Source organism: Sporothrix schenckii, assembly GCF_000961545.1.
Source record: "Sporothrix schenckii 1099-18 chromosome Unknown Cont41, whole genome shotgun sequence".
In the NCBI taxonomy this organism is placed as follows: Eukaryota; Fungi; Ascomycota; class Sordariomycetes; order Ophiostomatales; family Ophiostomataceae; genus Sporothrix; species Sporothrix schenckii.
Window position 1 is genome coordinate 552,001 of NW_015971142.1, and position 18,874 is coordinate 570,874.

An 18,874-nucleotide genomic window follows, 5' to 3' on the forward strand; every position below is an offset into this window, starting at 1 on the left:
TCACGCTTTGTCATTTCGGGACTTGCCAGTGTGCTCTCTGCTCGCAACCCATAATCCATACTGTCTCAACCTAATTCGCGTCGTTCGCGCGCTCTTTCTCCTATTCTGGCCTCCCTTGCAAATCTCGCCTCTACTTTCGTCCTCGTTGTGTTGGTATCCTCTCCTCTTCTGCTTTCTATTTTTCTTTTCGTCTCCCTTCTCGACATTCGTCCTTTCCTGGTTTACCTTTTGCGATTCTTCGTCCCGTTTGTTCCTTCCTTCCTTTCCTTGCTCGCCAATTGTCGAATTGAGCATTGTGGGAAGTGATAGAGAAGGAAACTGCGACGCGAAACGACCGACGACCCCCCCCCTGCGCATTCCTTTTTGGCAAAAGTCGTCGAACCATCTCCAAGGAGGAAGCAGAGAAAACCCAGAGGTCGACTTCCTCGTCTCGTCGAACTCGCCTCGTTCGTTCTCGGCCAACCTTCCACTTGTCCTTCAATTTTGTCGTTGTTGGCTGTTGGGCACGCGAGTCTCAGTCGCCAGCCACGGACTGTTGCGTAAGTTTTGTCTCTGATTTTCGCAGCCGTTACGCCCAGCAGGGCGGTGCATCGTGTCTCGCATCGCTCCTTCCCTCGACTACATAACGCATCCAAACACAACCGCGAAAACAACTTCAAAATCCAAAGAGAGCAGGAAGGCACGATACACATGGAAGCCGCAGCGAGACAATTGAGCTGCTGGGACTGCTCCTCGTTTTCCAAGAAATAGCAGGAGCTCCCTTTCGCTACGCCTTATCATCCTAGTTTGTCGTTTGGCCCATTGCCCAATTGCCTGATTGAGCAGGGGGGCGGAATTGGGCAATGTGGTTCGCGCCTGTCGTCTCAAGCTTTGACCCCAAATCGATCCTTTCCCCTTTCCCTCCTTCCCTCGTCGCGTTTTATTACCAAAAAATAAGACATCAACTGCCCAGCCCCTTTTTCTTACCACTGGCTTCAGGGTATATCCACACGCCTTGGCAACCTTGTCCAACGCTCCTACAGTCCGTTTTCATACGGCAAGCGGCCTCGTGTCTCTCCGTCACTTCCATCGTCTCTCCCTTTCACTGCACCTGTCTCCCGGGAATCCGGACCTTTCATACCTCACGTTTCTTGGGTTTCCTGCATCGTCACTGTTCACCCTTTCGTCTTACTTCGCCGTACTTTCTACTACCTCTGAATTATTTGTTTCCTGCTTTTTCCTCCCGCATCGGCCACTTTGGCTGTCTTGTCCCTCTGCCCTATTCGAGCATCCGTCCCAAAAGTCAAGAAAAACTCCTGAATACTGACACCGTTTTGCTGCATCAGCTGCTGCCTTGCCCATCCTAGCGATGCCGCGCAAGCTTGCAAATCCTTTCTCGAGTTACTCCAGCATGTCGCCGTTGGAAAGGGTGACTGAGCGAAGATCATCACAGTCTAAAGGCGGCAGCCGCCTGTCCCAGTTCTTTTCCTCCTCCCCCAAGTCCCGGGACCAGACGAACATGACCGCCCAGCAGTCACTCCTCGCCATGCAACAGTCTCCGGCCGCTGGTGGCATCTCTGCCTCTACCCTCTCCCTTCCTAAGATTTCGCTCTCGACTGCGACTGCCGGCGAGGCTGTCTCCGACGAGGCGACCACTCTTTTCGAGCCGCCATCAGATGCCGAGACCGAGCTGCAGCGCCGCAAAGATGCGCAGTTCGGCCCTCTTCTCAGCCGCAACCACCTCTACGTCAGCCAGCACCCAGGCGGTCCGTTGGACCCGCCCGTCGTCGACGAGCCACCATACTACTACTTTTTGGCCACGTACATTAGTTATCTGCTCCTGATAGGACTTGGCCATACACGCGATTTCTTTGGCCGCCACTTCAAGAAGACCAATGTGAACGCCACCGTTCGCCTTAAGAATGGCTATGCGCCGCTCAATGATGACTTTGACAACTTTTACGTTCGTCGTCTCAAGAAGCGTCTTGACGACTGCTTCGCTCGGCCCACCACTGGTGTCCCTGGCCGCTACATTACCCTCCTCGACCGCAAGTCGGACGACTACAACGACACCTACCAGTTTACTGGCACCTTCACCGAGACTCTGAATGTCAGCTCATACAACTACCTGGGCTTTGCCCAGTCCGAGGGCCCCTGTGCCGATGCTGCGGAAGAGGCTGTGCGCAAGTACGGTGTCACCGCCGGTAGCTCCCGCGCTGATTCTGGCACGAACGACTTGGCCCTGGAGGTTGAGCGCGAAATTGCCAAGTTTGTCGGCAAGCCTGCTGCCATGGTGTTCTCCATGGGCTTTGTGACCAACGCGAGCTCGTTCCCTGCTCTTGTGTCCAAGGGCTGCCTGATCCTGTCCGACGAGCTGAACCACGCTTCTATCCGCATTGGTGCCCGCGTGTCTGGTGCCGTCATCCGCTCCTTCAAGCACAATGACATGGAAGACCTGGAACGCCACCTCCGTGATGCCATCTCCCAAGGCCAGCCCCGCACGCACCGCCCGTGGAAGAAAATTCTCGTTGCCGTCGAGGGTTTGTACTCGATGGAGGGCACCATGGTGGACCTGCCCAATGTTCTTGCCCTGAAACGCAAGTACAAGTTCTTCTTATTTGTTGATGAGGCTCACAGCATTGGTGCCGTCGGCCGCAACGGCCGCGGTGTCTGCGACTACTTCAAGGTGGACACCTCTGAGGTGGACATCCTCATGGGTACTTTCACAAAGTCCTTTGGTGCGAACGGTGGTTACGTCTCCGGTGAGAAGCACATCATCGAGAAGCTCAAGGCCACGAATGCTGCGACACACTTCGGCGAGGCTCCTTCGCCTGCTGTTCTGGTACAGATCCTGTCGTCTCTGAAGATCATTGCCGGCGAGCTCGTCCCTGGCCAAGGTGAAGAGCGGCTGCAGCGTATCGCCTTCAACTCCCGCTACCTTCGCCTCGGACTCAAGCGCCTCGGCTTCATTGTCTACGGCCACGATGATTCGCCCATTATACCTGTTGTCCTCTACAGCCCCGGCAAGATGTCTTCCTTCAGTCGAGAAATGCTGAAGCGGAAAATCTCTGTCGTTATCGTCGGTTACCCTGCCACGCCGCTTATCAGCTCTCGTGCTCGCTTCTGTATTTCCTCGTCTCACACCAAGGAAGACATGGACCGCCTGTTGATTGCCTGCGACGAGGTCGGTGACATTTTGCAGCTCAAGTTCTCCACGGGCATTGCCGGCGGCTTGGAGCCTCTCCCTGCTAGCGTGACCCCCGAGATGGAACGGGAGATGATCAAGCGGGAAGGTTCCAAGGCTGTCATCCGTGCGCCCCGGTGGAAGATTGAGGACGTCATTGCTGCTGGCGAGGAGGACGCCAAGAAGCGACTACGGTAGAACCTTCCATCGCATTACCAACGCATCATCAGCGACATGCAATTGCGACAAATGGGAAGGGAGAGAATGCTGAAGCATTTGACCACGCTCTTCGTGAGACGCCGATAGTCAAAACCGTGGAAGTACCATCCACACCGGGGATCTTACTATACTTTCTGGCGTTCAAGGATGGGACTGTGTAGATCATCTTCCTCTGTGCAGCCTCTCTGGTTTTCATCAGCTGTCTTTTCCTTCCTCTTCTTCCCTCTTCTTCACTTGATTTCCAAGACCTCCTATTCATTAATTATTATCGCCCTCCCCCCTTGGATGTACGCTCCACTTTTCTATTCTTTTTCTTATTCATTCACTTTTGCTCCGGGGACATGACGGCCGGCTGGGTGTTATTGTATCTTAATATGGTGTATAATTTTCGGGGGGAGCCGTTTGCAATAGATCGGTGTCCTGGGCGCATTCTCTGGACAAGGGTTCCAAGCTTTTAGATACTTAACCGCGAAACCAAGCATTTCCATAGAAACAATCGTATTGTGGTATGCGATAATTGATGTTTGTCAGTGGTGATTGGTGAGCACTCAGAGTGATGTTGTACGAGGTGCTATCAGTTGGAATTCGCCGTAAATTATGTCACGTGACTCCGCGGCGAGAAGTTCTAATGACGATTGATTGAACGCGGCTTCTTTGAATTCTCAACATGAATGGACACACTTGGAGTTGAGGCATTCGCCACATTGTCCAACATTTTGTATATTGCCGTTAATACGTTCATTTTCTGGATTCTGGCATAATATACCGCCATTGTTTTGTGGACTACTGGCTGATCAGTGAAAGGCACCAGGCCGACTCTTCTCATTCACTCACGCGTTTTTACTCGACATACGCACTTCTCCGTTATTGTAACTGAGACAGCCTGGCCGACCCGATTCACGGGTAGGGTGGATTCCCGCTTGATTCTTTCTTTTTCTCCACCTCCTCTTAGCTTCATTCTTTACAACCAAACACCGTCTTGTCTTTCGTCCTATCTGCCTAACAGATATCTCGTCTCCTCGACAAAGATGGGCCGGTCGAAGAAAAAGAGCAAGCAGATTACGATTGAGGATGTATTAGGTATGTACCGCACCGATTGTCACATGCACTTGGCCGGTTTGCGAGTCAGTGGGCTGACCATTTTGATATTTGCACCTCTCCAGGCAGAGCCGCGCAATTTAGAGCTTCTGGCTCTTCTCCTGTTTCCTGGAACGCCGTAGTGGTCAACAGATCCGACAGCCGTGATGACCATGACGGTGCTGATGATGACGAGGACGACCTTCCCATACAAAGATCTGGAAGGAAAAGAACAGCACCACCTGGGGCAAACTCATCACCCGTGCCGAACAAGTCTCGCCGTGGTATAATTGTGGACGGCGACGACGAAGAGGAGGATGAGGACGGCAGTGACTCTGACGATACGATCGATGAACTGCCAAGACGGTCCACGTCCAAGCCGGTAGCCATATCGGATGACGACGACGACGACGATGACGATGATGTGCGGCCAGCAAAACGACTTCGCCGGGGTCGCCAACCGTCTTCCGGCAGTGACGACAGCAGCGACGACCTTGTCATCCTCACACCGCCACCAAAGCAAACACCGTCACGGCTGATTCGTTCGACACCAGCACAACAGCAACAGCCGACAATTAGCGTCTCGCGCTCGGCACGGAAAAGTGGCCCGCGATCAGCCCGGCAGCGCCATATGGAATTGCTACGGCGACGGCGGCTGGGCGAGAAAGTCACAGAAAGCGATCTGGAGGACTCGTTCTCGGACGAAGAACAGCCTCGGAAAGCGCTCTACGACAAAGACCCGGACCACGTTGCGCTGTCGGATTTTGAGGACGACGACGAGGAGGCAGTGGAGGAGCACAAAGAAGCAGCCGACGACGTAGACGAAGCAGAGCCTGTCTCCGCCGAGCAGATGGAAAAGGACGTGAAGAGAAAGTGGAAGAAGGACAAGAAGAAGAAGAAGAAGGAGGAGAAGAGGAGGAAGGCAGAGCGCGAGCAGGAGCAGGAGCAGTTCTCTGCCATCATGCGGCTCCGCAGCCAGTACGATGAAGAGTCGGACGACGGCTACGACAATTTGCGTCTGGGCGACGGCGAGGTGACCAACGAAGACGACGAAGAGGCCGAGGACATGGCCGATTTCATCGACGACAGCCACACGGGCCTGCTCGGTGCGCCGGACGGTAGCGACGCCGAGGACGAGCAGGCCATGCTGCGGCGGGAGATTCCGCTGCAGTTTACCTTCCAGGCACACAAGCCGCTCAAGAGCCATTTCAAAGACGCCATTGAGTGGCTGGTGCACCGGCGCGTGAATCCTGGCGGCGTGTTTGCCGAGTCGGACGACGAGCTGTACAAGGTCGCATGGGGCCGGCTGGACCGCGAGGTCGGCGGGCTGGCGCAGTCCCGGTTCATCTCGTCGGTGTGGACGCCCGAGTTTTACGGCACGCTGCGTGCGCGGCCGTACATGGACAGCTTCAACATCCGGCCGTCTGGAGGCAAAAAGGACAGCATCGTCATCCCCGGCATGGACGAGAACGTGTGCCACGCGTGCGGGCGAACGAACCACCCGGCGTCTTTCCGGGTTATGTTCAGCGGCAAGGCCTACGACAGCAAGACGCTCGACGACATTGAAGAAGCAGACAGCGACGAGGAGGACGAACCAGATGTTGACCACGTGTCAATTGATATGAATGGAAACAGCCTTCCTCCCACGTCGCGACAGTGGTACGTTGGCGTCGTCTGTCACAGCAACGCCGAGACGGCACACGACCTTTTGCATTGGCGACGGGCACTCAAAGACTGGGTGGAAGAGAAGCTCCAGGCGGACCATCTGCTGGACCAGCTGGAGGGCCGCAAGAAGAAGATGAAGACGAAGAAGCGGCGCGCCTTTGCTAACAACATTGTGGACGACTGGGAAGCTAACGGCACGGTCGACTCTTTGTTCCGCGACTTTTCCAAGATGTTGGAGGGTGCGCAGGCCAAGTCGACCAAGACGCTGTCGCGGTTTGGTCGATAAGGACAAGGACTTGCGGGGCCTTTAGCGGCCTGTAGCAAAGCCTTGCGTGTGTTCTTTTGATATGCTGTGTATCTTCATACCACTTGCAGGTTGTATATTGCTGTACGCAGACACAGACGCCATACCTGTTATGATGGCCGCGTTATGATAATCAGAATGGCCATTAAATAGAAACAATGATGCTCGCTATTCAGACACTGCCAAGACCTTTGCCATGGCTGCGGATTTACTCTTGACAAATGTTCTAGAAGAAAAAAGAAAATAGAAAAACTTGGGCTACAAGAGATTCTTCGACAAATAGGGACAAAGAATACAAGATGCAAGTCTGGAACGAAAAAGGGCGACAAGGGGCACGCCGAGAATAGAAAAAGAAAGGGGATTTCCGTCCAGCATCAAGAGGACAACTTATCCTCCGCATGATCTACGGCGAGCAGTGACCAGGCAAAAGAGGGTATTATGTGTCGAGAGAGGAGCCGTGTTTGGGATGGACAAAGCGGAGCCCACACAAACCAGGCAGTGGAATAGCCAAAATCAGAAGCGACTTCGAGGGTGAGGGCCGGGTTGAGGAAGAGGGCGATCTACGTGACACGTAAGTCTACTGCCCAGATGATGCTTCATACAGAAATTGAAGTGAGAACAGAACGAAAAAAGTAATGTCCTGAATAGAAGATGTTGAAAGAAAAAAAATTAATAAAATTAAATTAAATAATTAAATTAAATAAAAACAAAATTAGCAGTCGGTCGAGTTTCAAGTGGTGATGCGAATGAACGAACACGAAAGATAAGGAACAAGGCGAACACAAATGGCTCTTGAGTTATAGACGAATGGCAAGGATACAAAACAACGAGGCCATGCTGACAAAAGGGCAAAAGAGAACAGTGCAACGGAAAAAACGAAATAAAAAAAGCGCACGCAGCAGCATCTTACTTTCTCGACAATGAAAAAAGCTGAAACTATCTCGGGAGCGGCCAACGGAGCAGCTGTTTCAAACCATCGGGAAGCAGCCATGTCGCTCTTTGCCTCGGTCGGGGCCTCTCACACCCCCTTACCCCTGTTTCCTTTGATCCTTACATGCCTTCTCTCGTTTTCTTTCGCTGCTCTTCTTTTCTTCTTATTTTTTTCTTTTTATTATTATTTTGGTAAAGATTCCCCCTCTATCCAGTGCCTCCAACCCACTCCATGCAACCACTTACAAAAACCGCCGGCCCTGGGATGGATGGGTTGGGCAAGAAGCGAAGCACTGCTCCGTGCCAGTGTTTGGACGAGGCACACTCAGCCAGCCATTGGCTAATATGTCACAAGAAGGAAAGGAAAAGGACTGCGTCGGTTGCGTAGACACCAAAAGTGCACGTCCACAGTTTGTATCATGCATCCCACCATCACAAACGTTGTCTGTGCAAAGAACTCATCCGTAGTTCTCGAGTCAGATGAGCTCATCATCCCAGCCTCAACCAAGATCAACTTATCGAGTTGCGTCGTTTGGGACAGGTTGTAGACCAGGCGCCTGTAAAACGTGCGCCATAAAACTGCAAGGAGACTATCGTCCGTTTTCCGTCTCGTCTGTCGGGACATGAAGTTGGGGAAGTGATATATCGCCGGTTGGTGAAAGCGTTCCTGCACATAGTGTCCACAGACAAGGCTGTAGTAGGCTCCGCTCGCCGAGAGCCATGTCCTCTTCCGTATCTGCAAGTACTCCGTCAGGTCGACAATTTCCTCCATACTGGTACGTACCTGTATCCAGAGAGCGCAGACACCAGCGGGCTGCAGGACGATGCACGCTGCGGCGTTGGCAGAATGCGGGTGGACCTGGCTGGCCTGTCTCTTGTCGTTGCTCGATCCAGGTGCTGTCCTGCCAGCGGTCTAGCACGCTTTGGGACGCCATATCCATTCTCTTGCATGGCTGTTGTTCTGGACTTGCACAACCTGCATGGTCCTTGGCCTTTTGACTTCACCCTTCGTGGTGTGCTGCTGATTTCCCCCTCCTGCTTACTCAGTTGTGAGTGGCTGCAGCTCCGGAGGTGGCGTTTTGGGATGTCTTGGTTTGCTTGCCCATCGCTCCTCCCACTCCTGGCCATCTCTGTGAACGTTTGGGCAGGAAGAGGCTCCCAACTCACAAGCAGACAATATATGCTGGCAAGCAAAAGTCAAGGCATAGGACAACACATACGACGGTCTAAGTGTGCCACAGGACTGAGTCGGTGTGCTTGCACGAATAGGGCAGATTCCCGTTGCTTCAAATGATGCACAAGCGAGAGGGCTTCTTAATCGGCAAATTTGGCTCAGGACCACTCAGAAAGCGTGCTTTCCTTCTTGCCCCCGACGATGTCATTCCCTCCTTCTCTAACTGTACGGCAAGGCTTGGCTCTTGCCCTGATGTATGCCCAAGGCAGCGCTCTTGCCCTCGTCGTCGTCCTTTCCTCCTGCCTTCTCCTGCCTTCTGCCCCTCTCACGTCCCCTCTTGTCCCCACTTACTGCCGCAGGGCACCAATGTGCTGTGGGCGCTAGACTCTAAATATACCACCCCCTGGCTTATGCTTTAGGTGTGTCCAGTCCCTTGTGAGCTTGTCTAAGTTGTTGCTTCTGCTTGAGTGGGCCGCGCCTGCCAAACTCTACCCACTCGGCGGCACTGCGCTGTACTAATGTGCCCATCCAGAACGCTCCTGCCCTGCTCACTTTGACGCTTCGAGTCAATGCCCCGTCGTCCCGGCACAAGCGCAACAGCGCTGTCGTTCCTTCCCTCTGGAATCTTCGGGGTTGCAGTGTCGTTCTTTCCTCTTCGTCTACTGTCGTGCCTTCCTGGTATTGCTGCCCTTTGCGTCTTTTTGTCCTTCTATTATAATCTTCGTGATCTCTCTCTCTTGTCCCTTTTCCTCCTCCTCCACCACCCCTTCGACCTCTGTCCTACACCAACAATAGCGATCATCGACCATCGACCCGATCTCTCTGGCCCAAGTGCACCACAGCACTGAACACGGGCCCAAGTCCACTGTGCGGAAGCCGCCCGCCTCGACGTTCCATTTGTCCAATTGCCCACCCCAGAAATCCTTCCCTCGTCATTTTTCGCCTTTCGCTTCTCGCTGGAGCTGGTCGGCGCTTGGCTCTCTGGCTCCCTTTCCATTCCACAGCCGCCTATTTGCACACCCTCTCCTTCTTTTCTGCGTCGTTGCATTTTCCGAGTTTTCCCCCTTTCCTTACACCTCTGTATTCCCTTGGACGAAGAATCAACTCTTGCATTTTGCGAATCTCAAATCGCAAATCGCACGCCTTCTTAGTCGCTCTCCTGTCAGTCCTTGGTTTAGTCCCCGTCCGGCCCTCCCTTGCCAAACTGCCACCGTTGCTCTAAATGAGCTCCTGCCAGTAGCGCGAGCCATTCTTCCAACCCAGCGAAAGGAGGTACCCAGTCCACTTCGCACCGCGCTCTTCGCTTCCCATCTCCAATCTCGTCCACATCTAGTCGACGAGAGTTTGAGAAGAACGGAAGCGAAGACGTTCAAAGACGACAAAGAAGAGGCAGGAAAGCGTTTCCACGGATGATGCTCGCCAGCTAAGCCCAACACATCGTGGACGTATAAGGAATATTCGTTCTGCGAAGCGACGTCCACGCTCTCTCTTATTGCAGCTTTGGCCCACGTTTGTTCCTGCCATCACCCTCGCTACTTCCCTTCCTCCCTCCACCTGTCCTTGACGAACAACCAAATTCTCTCGCCGCCATCATGAGCTTCCAGCAGGGCACGGCGTACGCCGAATCCGACGCCGACGATGAGTACGAGCGCGACATCCACGACAGCTCCCCGATCGACGCCACCGAATCCGAACTTTCTCCCACTGAGACCGATATACCATCCGCCGAACACACGCCCACCACGTACGGCTACCACAGCAGCGCCGATCGGCTACCCGAAACGATCATCACGGACTGGAGCGCCGAGGAGTGTGCTGATTTTATAGCCACGATTGGTCTACAACAATATGCAGATGGGTTCATCGGTACGTTTGGCGATAGGGGAGCGTCTGCAGCCCCTGCATCGTACTTGGCCTGTACCTTGCATCATTCGACGGCCGCTGTTGTTGTTGGCTTGTGCTAACCCCATGGACCAGAGAACGAGATCGTTGGCGAGGCGCTTGTTGCCCTACTACACGACGATCTGAAGCAAATGGGCATCAACAGTGTCGGCCACCGCTTGACAATCCTCAAGAGTGTCTACGAAGTCAAGAAGGCTCAGGAGGTCCCGATAGAGAGCGACCACTATGTCCCTCTAAGTATGTATTTTGGCCCGCGTTCCCAAACCTCAACCAAGCCTCATTCACTATTCGTCGAGTGTTTATTCTAACATGCTACCCACCGTTAGCCGCCGAAACTGAAGCGCAAGCCACCATGGCCACACTGAAGGACATCAAGCACCTCGTCGAGCAGCTGCGCTTACGAGACGAGCGCATGAGCCTATTCGAGCAGGACTACCGACGTCTAACCGATGACTTCCGCCGTTTGCGCGAAGATGTCCTGCCGGCTCTGCGTCTCGTCAAAGATGCCCAACAACCGCTACCGCATGTGAACAGCAATGGCAGCAGCACCACCACCGCCAACAACGATCAGTCCTATCCCTTTGAAGCCATCATTTCTCCTCCTGTACCAACGCCTCAATCCGGCACACAGTCCATCAACATCAAGCGCCAGTATTCGACCCGGAAAATGGTCCCGACAGGGACGACACCGAAAACCACATCTCCCACACACCTCCAAATCTCGCACGATCGGATGATCGCCGAGCAAACCCTCGATCCTGCCAATGCCGCCGAACGTGCCGTGCTCTCCTCACAACACCTGGCCGCGGCAAATGGCAACGGCCAGACCGCCTCCTCACCATCATACCCCTCGCCCAATATACCATCTCCAACATCTCCGCCCATCTCCATGAACGGAACCACGCTCGCCTCCCGCTCCTACCGCTCCGACCAACCTACTCCATCCGGTCGTTCGACCTTTGCCGAGAGCGACCACGCCTACAACTCCTCATCTCGTGACAAGCACACCGGCGCACCACGGCGGATGCAGACTCCTGCTCCCGACACGCCTGGCAGCAATGCATCCGTGGAGATTTTCAAGTCATTCCGCGTGAGCATGGATGACCCTTGCTACAAGGTCCTGCCGGCTGCCCTACGACGCTATCAGATCAACGCACCTCCCGACCAGTACGCGCTGTATATTGTGTATGGTGACCAAGAGCGGTGCCTAGCCTTGAACGAGAAGCCGCTCATCCTCTTCAAACAGCTGGATAAAGAAGGCAAGAAGCCAATGTTCATGCTTCGGAAGACGGCAAATGCGCCAGCGGATGGACCAACAGATGTGCCGGGCAGTGCAGGCCTGAATGCAGCGGCTCGGGGGACGTCAACTGCCTATGACCCGCCGGGGGGTATCATATGAACAATGTAGGACTCTGTGTGGAAGGAATGAGATGATGACAGTTGAAACTTGAAGTGCACTCCTCTTGGCGCAAGCCCAAGGACAGTTGTCGAAAGCAAGCACTTCCGGCGCCATTCCCCTACCGAGCGCGAAGCGCGGTAGAACAACACGATGCTACGATTCTTGCTCTATGGGCAGGTTAAGCATTCATCGCCTGACAGTCATAAAGACAACCGTGCGTCCATACGTGTGTTCGTCAACGCACATTCTGAGAAACCGAGAAGGCTGCACCAAAGGACCGACAGAGAGAAGGGCGGGATCGTGTTTGTTCGCTGTGTGGGACAACCACCAAAGCATTGAGCATTTTGTACTTTTGGCCCTTTGGAGAAGGAAGAAAAAGCGGCTGCCCTTGCGACTGCATCATGACAAGGCAAGGACCGAGGCTGACGAACCCTTTTGTGTTTCTGGCTTTGATTTGTCCTATATATATTACTACTTTGGAGGGCAGGCGTTTTCCCCGGTATATTGCTTCGCATCTACATACGCGTGTATCTACTGCACCGCCCTTATATATAAGCCCTTAATTCATCTCAGTCTTTGATATATGTCCTTGTAGTTTGAAACTTATTCGGTGTGGCTATATTTGAAAGCGCAATGTGAGAAAAACAACTAATAGACTGGCTATGCTGTGCTGCAAAAGTTAGAAACAATACATGTGTTGAAAACAGAATTTACCATTCCAATGGGGTATAAATTGCGACCGACAGATGTGAGGCATGCGAAATGAAAACAAAGATCTGGATCCAAAAGAGTTGAAAAATTCCTTCCCATTTGTTGGCGGAAAAAGCTGCCTTTGGGTAGAGACGATGAATGATGACGCTTAGAAATGCACACTCCTCTTCTTCTGAATACGGCTGCGTTCGTCACCCGGCGCAGCCGACGAAGACCGGTTCGGGTTGGCGGACGAGGACGACGAAAAGAACCCGCTGACACTGGCCGCCGGGTTGCTCAAGAATGCACTGGACTTTCTGCGGCCATTTCCGCTGCTGTTGCCGGTGCCGATGTGGTTATCGCTACTGGCATGGTGGTAGCCGCTGTTAGTAGCGCCGCCTCCTGGTCGGGGCCTTTGCCACCGCGAACTCGAATTCGAAGCGCTGGGTGGCCCTGCACTTACCGGCCGCGGGGGAAGTGCTGGGTGCTGTAGGTAGTGCTGCTGAGGCGGCGGGTAGTAGTAGCCGTTGTTGTACGAAGAGGCCGTGGGCGGCGGCGGTGGAGGGACAGGCCGCGATGCACTGGGCGGGCCGGGTGGCGGTGGCACGGCTGACGGCAGTTCCTGGCCCTCGGTGCCATACTTCCTTCGCAGCCGCTCGGTTTCTTTGGCGATCTCGGCCTCGCGCAGCCGCTGCTCCTTCTCCTCGGCCTCGAGCATCTTCTTGATGCGCCTCTCCTCCTCACGCTCCCGCTTCGCGCGCTCTTTTTCCTCGCGCTCCAGCATCGCCTGCAGGCGCTTGGTCTCCGCATCAATCGCGGCAGCTGAGGGCGTAGAGCCAGCAACACTGCCGCCGCCACCACCGCCAACCGGCCCTCCTGGCCCGCTCGCTATGGCGGATGTCATCACGGCCGGTCCGTCGTGAGTGGCGTGTGGCCGCGAGCCGGCGCCATGGCCGCTTGGTGCTATGTTGGCTGCAGATCCAGGCGCAGGTATGGGTAGTGTCGCACCAGCCGGGCGGGAATTCTTTCGCCGACCACCGCCAGTCGCTGCAGCACCACCCTCCAAGTTGAACGGGTCCGACCGTGGCACTAGGTACAAGTCACGGATCACCTGTGCGCTCAGGAGCAGCACCAGATCCAGGCCCTTGCGATCCTGCACTTCCACCCGCTGCAGGTTCGGCTCGTAAATGGTCACCGCAGGGTCGCGCGCGTGCTTGAACAAGGCCACCGTGATGTCGGGCTCCTTGCTGCGCTGCAGCCCCACCGTCTGGCCCGTCATGTAGCACGTCATGTCCTTGTTGCCCAAGCGGCCGTCCCGCTTCCAGCGGAACGCGTTCTTGGGCGTAACATTGACGACAGCGTCACCCGCAGCTGCCGACGACGTGGCCGTGGATTCGGGGAGCATCTGTTGCCGGTCGAGCCGGCTCGCGCTGGGCGCGCGGAACGTCTCGATGGGGATCTCAAACTCCCACGACTCGGTGCGGTTCCAGCTTCTTGGCGTATACCGCACGACCACGGACTGGTCCGGATTGTAGAGCTGAACGGCAAACGAGTCGGGGATTTTGGGCGTTTGGCCAGCAGCTTCGGTGCCGTGTTCCCGGTGTTCCCGCACCTCAGCCGCCGACAGCGTAGGCTGCTGCCACTCGGGCGTCACGGCCGCTTCACCGTAGACAACATCGCTGCTGTTGTAAGGATCGGTGAGGGCCGCTGCATAGACGCCACGACAGGCAGGCTTTGACACAGGGTCGGCGATGCGTAGCACGTATTCGGGGGCGGGGTCGGAACCGCTGCGCGTGAAGTAGACGACGGAACTCGAGGGGTGGTCTGGCATAGGCCGGAAAATGAATGTGGGAAGGTTTTCGTCGAGCATGACGAGCGGTTGGCTTCGAGAACGAGCCTCGTCGACAAGATGTGAAGCGTTGGTAGGTTCGCCCTGCCGAGCTGATTTCGGGGAGAATGTAGCTGCCGCCTGAGACGTCTGAGATGAGAAAACAAGTTGGGTGCGAAGGTGCGCCCACAGCGCTCTGCTGCAGAGACAGGTCAAAGATATAAAAAGAAAGTGCTTCTGCCGGTCGTAGCAGAGACGAGAGAAAGAGGAGGCAGTTGTCAGGGCCTGCGATGCCCTCGTTAGCGGCGTTGCGGATTCCAAGCGAGACTGAGACCTAATCCAGTTATCGATATAATGCGAAGGGAGGTTTGAGGGCAATGTTGTGAAGAGGAGGTTGGCAGAAGTACGTGTTGAAAGGGACTAAAGGCTGTGGGAAAGCTTTTGGAGAGGCTCAAGATAAAGGCTCTGGGATATCACGGGCACAGACAAGGCAGGAACGTTGTTTTTGGTTGCGCCTTGCCGTTAACTCGAGGCTAGAAAAGGCAATAATTGTACCTGGAGGCGGAGCGCCCCAAGCAGGCTGAGCAGGCTCGGCCTGGGGTCCAATATGCGCTATCGGTCGTAGCTTCCTACAGGACGAAAGGCTGGAAAGAGCGACGCAATTGGCCCCACATTACCAGGAGGCTGTCAACATGGAAGGTGCCCGTCGTCAACGACGCTCCCGATTTCACCTATTTTGCCACACGATTTTCTGTTAAAAATAGACAGGGAACCACAGGGCCGATCAGGCACCGACATTTCCACCCGAAGGACTCCCGGCACAATTTCGTGTCGTACGATTCGAATACGAATGCGAGAATGGAAAAGGAAGTACGTGGATGTACGCGGATGCAATTGCGTTGTACAAAAAGCAACGATGCGAGTAACTTTGATCTCTTTTATTTTTATTTTATTTTATTTTATTTCTTCGGAGGAAAAATTAAGAGGTGAAAAGATCAATATCATCTTTGCTTCGTCAGCCAACTTTCACATAGTTCTCGAGTATGTAGCATTTATCATATTTTCATTTGCCAATGTGTCTAAAAAATGTACGTCAATGTCCGTTTTACAGTGCAAAGACCCCAGTGCCCAAAAATAGGTGCCAAAAAGAGTTATAAAAAAGAAATTGAAAACTACACCCTGGCCGGCTCTCAATCCATCCCACCTCAATCGAAATCTATTTAAAGCGAATCTCCCCTCCTCTAAGTCGACCGTCTCCGCCGTCTCCCCTCCCACCTGTGCCCCTTCTTTCAAACCTGGAGCTGCATAAACATAGAAGAAACCCGTGGGTTTCGTATCGTAACAATGGAAAGCAAACGGGCGAGAAAAAACGACCAAAAAAGAATGAGATAGAAAGAGTCATCATACATTGCTGCCGCCGTTGCCGCGTCCATTGCCGCCGTCCAGCAGCAGCCTCGGCTTGATGAAGTCTTCGTCGAGCTGCCGCAGCAGCGCCGTCGGATCTTCCGTATTCCACAACTGCCGGATGGCCGCCGTGGCCGACATGTGCGTGGTGGGTGTGCTCGTCCCTGCAGCTGCTGAACTGCCTGCGGCTCCTGCGGCCGCAGCGGAACTGCTGCCGCCCACGTCGACTTCGTACGATTCGGGTGCGCCTGGTGGCATGGGACTGGACCGCCGGCGGGGTGCCGGTGGCGGCAGGTCGGATGTGTCAATGTCACTGCCGACTTCGGAGTCGGTAGCGCTGGCCGAGTAGCCCAGCAGGTCGGACCGCTCGCCAGACGCCAGATCGTGCGTAGAGCTCTTACGGCTAAGGCTCGAGCCGCCGCCCATTGGGTTGGGCGACCGCATGCCCGTTGTCCAGCTGCGGTGGTCAGCACCATCATCTGCGCTGCCGCTGGGATAGTATCCGCGTTTTGTGCCGTTGGCCCCGGCGCCACCACCACTGCTGCCGCCGCCGCTACTGCTGCCCAGCCGGTTGAGAGGCAGGGGCGAGCCGGCATACGTGCCCGGAACGCGCGGTGGGTTGTAGCCGAAGCCGCCATTGCGCTTCGCATAGTTCCCGACGGGCTCAATGTCAAACTCGTCGTCCGAGTCGATCTCGTCGACCACGCCGGTCCGGATGCCGAGGATCTCGAGCATGCGTGCCGTGGTGCCGCCAAAGATGATGACGGTCAACACCACCACAACAAGCACGGTAGCCTTGAGCGCGTACGTATCCTTGCCGGTCAGCAGCGCCGCAAGAGCGACGCCGACTGCACCACGCAGGCCGGCCCAGAAGAGCATCGCCTGGTAGTTGTACGGCAGCTCGTCGGCTGAGTTGACAATGCCGCGGCGGCGCTCGCGGTAGTGAATGAACCAGTTGATCGCCTTGGACAGCGGGAACACGGCGACCCAACGCGCCGCACACACGGCGATAACAGTGACGATGATGAGCAGCGGCTGATACTGCAGGTCCTTTTCGGTGAAGAGCGAGAGCCCAAGGTAGATGAAGATGAAGTTTTCGGAGAGCTGCGCAAGCACCTGGAAGATGTATTTGGTGGTGAGCTGCGTGCGACGGGACATGTTGAAGTAGGCGTAGTGCTTGAGAGTTATTCCGCAGAACAGCAGAGACACGATACCTAGCGGGGTTAGCAGCGAGCACAGGCGTGGCGGTTCAAACCGATATGAAGGAAAGTCCACGAGACATACCAGACATCTCCACAGCCTGAGAAAAGAAATAGGTGGCGTAGGCAATGAGCACAATCAGACAGCTCTCAATCTTGGGGTAGCGGCGCACGTAGGTGTACTTGAGGCAGAGCGCTGCAATGATGCCGACCAGGGCACCGATCAACATGCTGCCGAAGAAGTCCTTCAAGAAAATGCCGATACCTTTCAGCAGGCTGACAATGCTCGACGATGTGGCCGAGCCGTTCTTGGACTTTTGCGCCGACTCGAAAATGACAATGGCAATGGCGTCGTTCAGGATCGACTCGCCAAAGATGATTGTGTACAGCTTCGGGTCGACCTTGTACGAGTTGAAAATGGCCAGGATCGTCACGGGGTCGGTGGCCGAGAGGGTGGCGCCAACAGAAATGGCGTCGATCCAATTCATGGTGAGGCCCTCGAGCGGGATGCGCGTGTACAGCCACAGAATGACGCCAATGACAATGGCCGACAAGAAGGTGCCGGCGAACGCAAACGTGAGGATGGTGCCTATATTTCGGAAGAAATTCCCTTGATGCAACTCGTAGCCGGAGGAGAGGATAATCGGTGGTAGCAGCAAATTAAAGAAGACCTGATAGTCGAAACTGACGATTTCACGGATACTGTCGCCGGCCGTTACGCGGAGGATAAGGCCAACCGTCATACCTAGGCAAGGGGGTAGGGGTTAGGGGTTAGGCTGAGCTCAGTGGTGAGGTTGACGAAAGTATGGGAGGCTCACCTGCGAAGATGGAGATGACCGTTTCGTGGACGGCCGTAACCTTTTGCTGCTGCAGGATGTAGCTTGTGAAGAAGGCCACGATCAGCAGCATGATCTGGATGAAGATGGCCCATGATGCGTTGATTTCCTTCTCGGACGAGTCGCCGCCTGCCGACGTGTCAGTTTTGCCCTTGTGTCGGTCGAGAATGGATTGCGGATGCCTTTCACATCTCAACGTCTCGTCGTCCGTTGTGGTCGCCCACGGCCTCCATCCAGCCACCAACAACGTCCTGACCGCTACTCAGCAATTGCGTACCTTCAGAGTCTATGTCCTCGCTCGCTCTTCCTGTTGTTGGAGGGCCAGTGTCAGCATTTCCATCGTGGTTCTTGGCAGAATAGGTTCTCGTGAAACAACAGCTTCGGATAACGTACGGGCCAGCTCCACCACGGTGCCGGTCACCATGGACCACATCTCACCGTTCGGCATGGTGGCAGCACGTGGAATACGCCGCCAAGGTGTGTCCGTCGAAGCGTATGAGGTAATGAAAATTGGACGGTGGTCGAGCGATCGTGAGTTGTGCTTGGCAGGGGGGTTTCAATTTCGCTGCACAGCGGAAATCAGCGGCAGCTGTAGCGAAGGCTCTTGGAGCAGCGGCCGAGTCGCGCGCGAGCGACCATGAACAGGCAAATAGGCGACGCGGGAGAGGAAATGGGTTCGTCGCGGCTACCAAAGGGGGTCGTCTTCGCTGGAGGCTTCGCAAAACGACGTTGAAAGAGAAGGCTGTCGAGGGCGTTGGTTGATGCAGAAGAAAGAACAACGTGTTGCGTCGACGCCGCTATTGGCTAGGCATCGAGAAAAGACGAAGAAGGAAAGTACGACCCCAACCCTGATTTGACGTCGTGCAGTTTCCCTTTTGTCTCTGGCACCGCACCAAACTACCTGCAGAAACAGAAGTAGCGAACGACCCTAGCCGGCGCTGAAAGCCCTGTGGGACAGTCCGTCGCGACTTATGCGAAATTGCCCTCCAGGATCTAGTTCAGCCCCAAAGCCAGGATTCCAACACACACTAGCGCACTAGCCATGGCACTCTGGAGCGCTGTATCCTCACCTCTCCCCTCTAGA

At 54.9% G+C, this 18,874-nt stretch overlaps 7 protein-coding genes across 7 annotated transcripts; 3 read left to right on the plus strand and 4 right to left on the minus strand.

Moving 5' to 3' along the window:
* Positions 1-294, minus strand: SPSK_08177 (uncharacterized protein; the record flags this gene model as incomplete). Its single annotated transcript, XM_016734815.1, has 1 exon — positions 1-294. One exon carries the CDS (start codon positions 292-294, stop codon positions 1-3), a length of 294 nt encoding a protein of 97 aa, XP_016590479.1.
* Positions 295-1,390: 1,096 nt separating this feature from the next.
* Positions 1,391-3,361, plus strand: SPSK_07227 (serine palmitoyltransferase; the record flags this gene model as incomplete). Its single annotated transcript, XM_016733891.1, has 1 exon — positions 1,391-3,361. One exon carries the CDS (start codon positions 1,391-1,393, stop codon positions 3,359-3,361), a length of 1,971 nt encoding a protein of 656 aa, XP_016590480.1.
* Positions 3,362-4,410: 1,049 nt separating this feature from the next.
* On the plus strand, positions 4,411-6,410 carry SPSK_07212 (transcription factor iiic-like protein; the record flags this gene model as incomplete). The annotated part of the gene is made up of 2 exons (XM_016733876.1): positions 4,411-4,462; positions 4,546-6,410. The coding sequence occupies 2 exons, from the start codon at positions 4,411-4,413 to the stop codon at positions 6,408-6,410; spliced, it is 1,917 nt and encodes a 638-aa protein (XP_016590481.1).
* A 1,538-nt stretch (positions 6,411-7,948) lies between these two features.
* On the minus strand, positions 7,949-8,299 carry SPSK_08142 (uncharacterized protein; the record flags this gene model as incomplete). The annotated part of the gene is made up of 2 exons (XM_016734783.1): positions 7,949-8,094; positions 8,143-8,299. 2 exons carry the CDS (start codon positions 8,297-8,299, stop codon positions 7,949-7,951), a joined length of 303 nt encoding a protein of 100 aa, XP_016590482.1.
* Positions 8,300-10,124: 1,825 nt separating this feature from the next.
* SPSK_07364 (MAPKKK cascade protein kinase regulator Ste50) lies at positions 10,125-11,833 on the plus strand (the record flags this gene model as incomplete). The annotated part of the gene is made up of 3 exons (XM_016734028.1): positions 10,125-10,398; positions 10,510-10,671; positions 10,761-11,833. The coding sequence occupies 3 exons, from the start codon at positions 10,125-10,127 to the stop codon at positions 11,831-11,833; spliced, it is 1,509 nt and encodes a 502-aa protein (XP_016590483.1).
* An 859-nt stretch (positions 11,834-12,692) lies between these two features.
* Positions 12,693-14,393, minus strand: SPSK_07370 (uncharacterized protein; the record flags this gene model as incomplete). Its single annotated transcript, XM_016734034.1, has 1 exon — positions 12,693-14,393. One exon carries the CDS (start codon positions 14,391-14,393, stop codon positions 12,693-12,695), a length of 1,701 nt encoding a protein of 566 aa, XP_016590484.1.
* Positions 14,394-15,752: 1,359 nt separating this feature from the next.
* SPSK_07071 (solute carrier family 9 (sodium/hydrogen exchanger), member 6/7) lies at positions 15,753-18,238 on the minus strand (the record flags this gene model as incomplete). Its single annotated transcript, XM_016733740.1, has 4 exons — positions 15,753-16,969; positions 17,040-17,699; positions 17,773-18,048; positions 18,184-18,238. 4 exons carry the CDS (start codon positions 18,236-18,238, stop codon positions 15,753-15,755), a joined length of 2,208 nt encoding a protein of 735 aa, XP_016590485.1.
* Between the last annotated feature and the right edge of the window lie 636 nt (positions 18,239-18,874).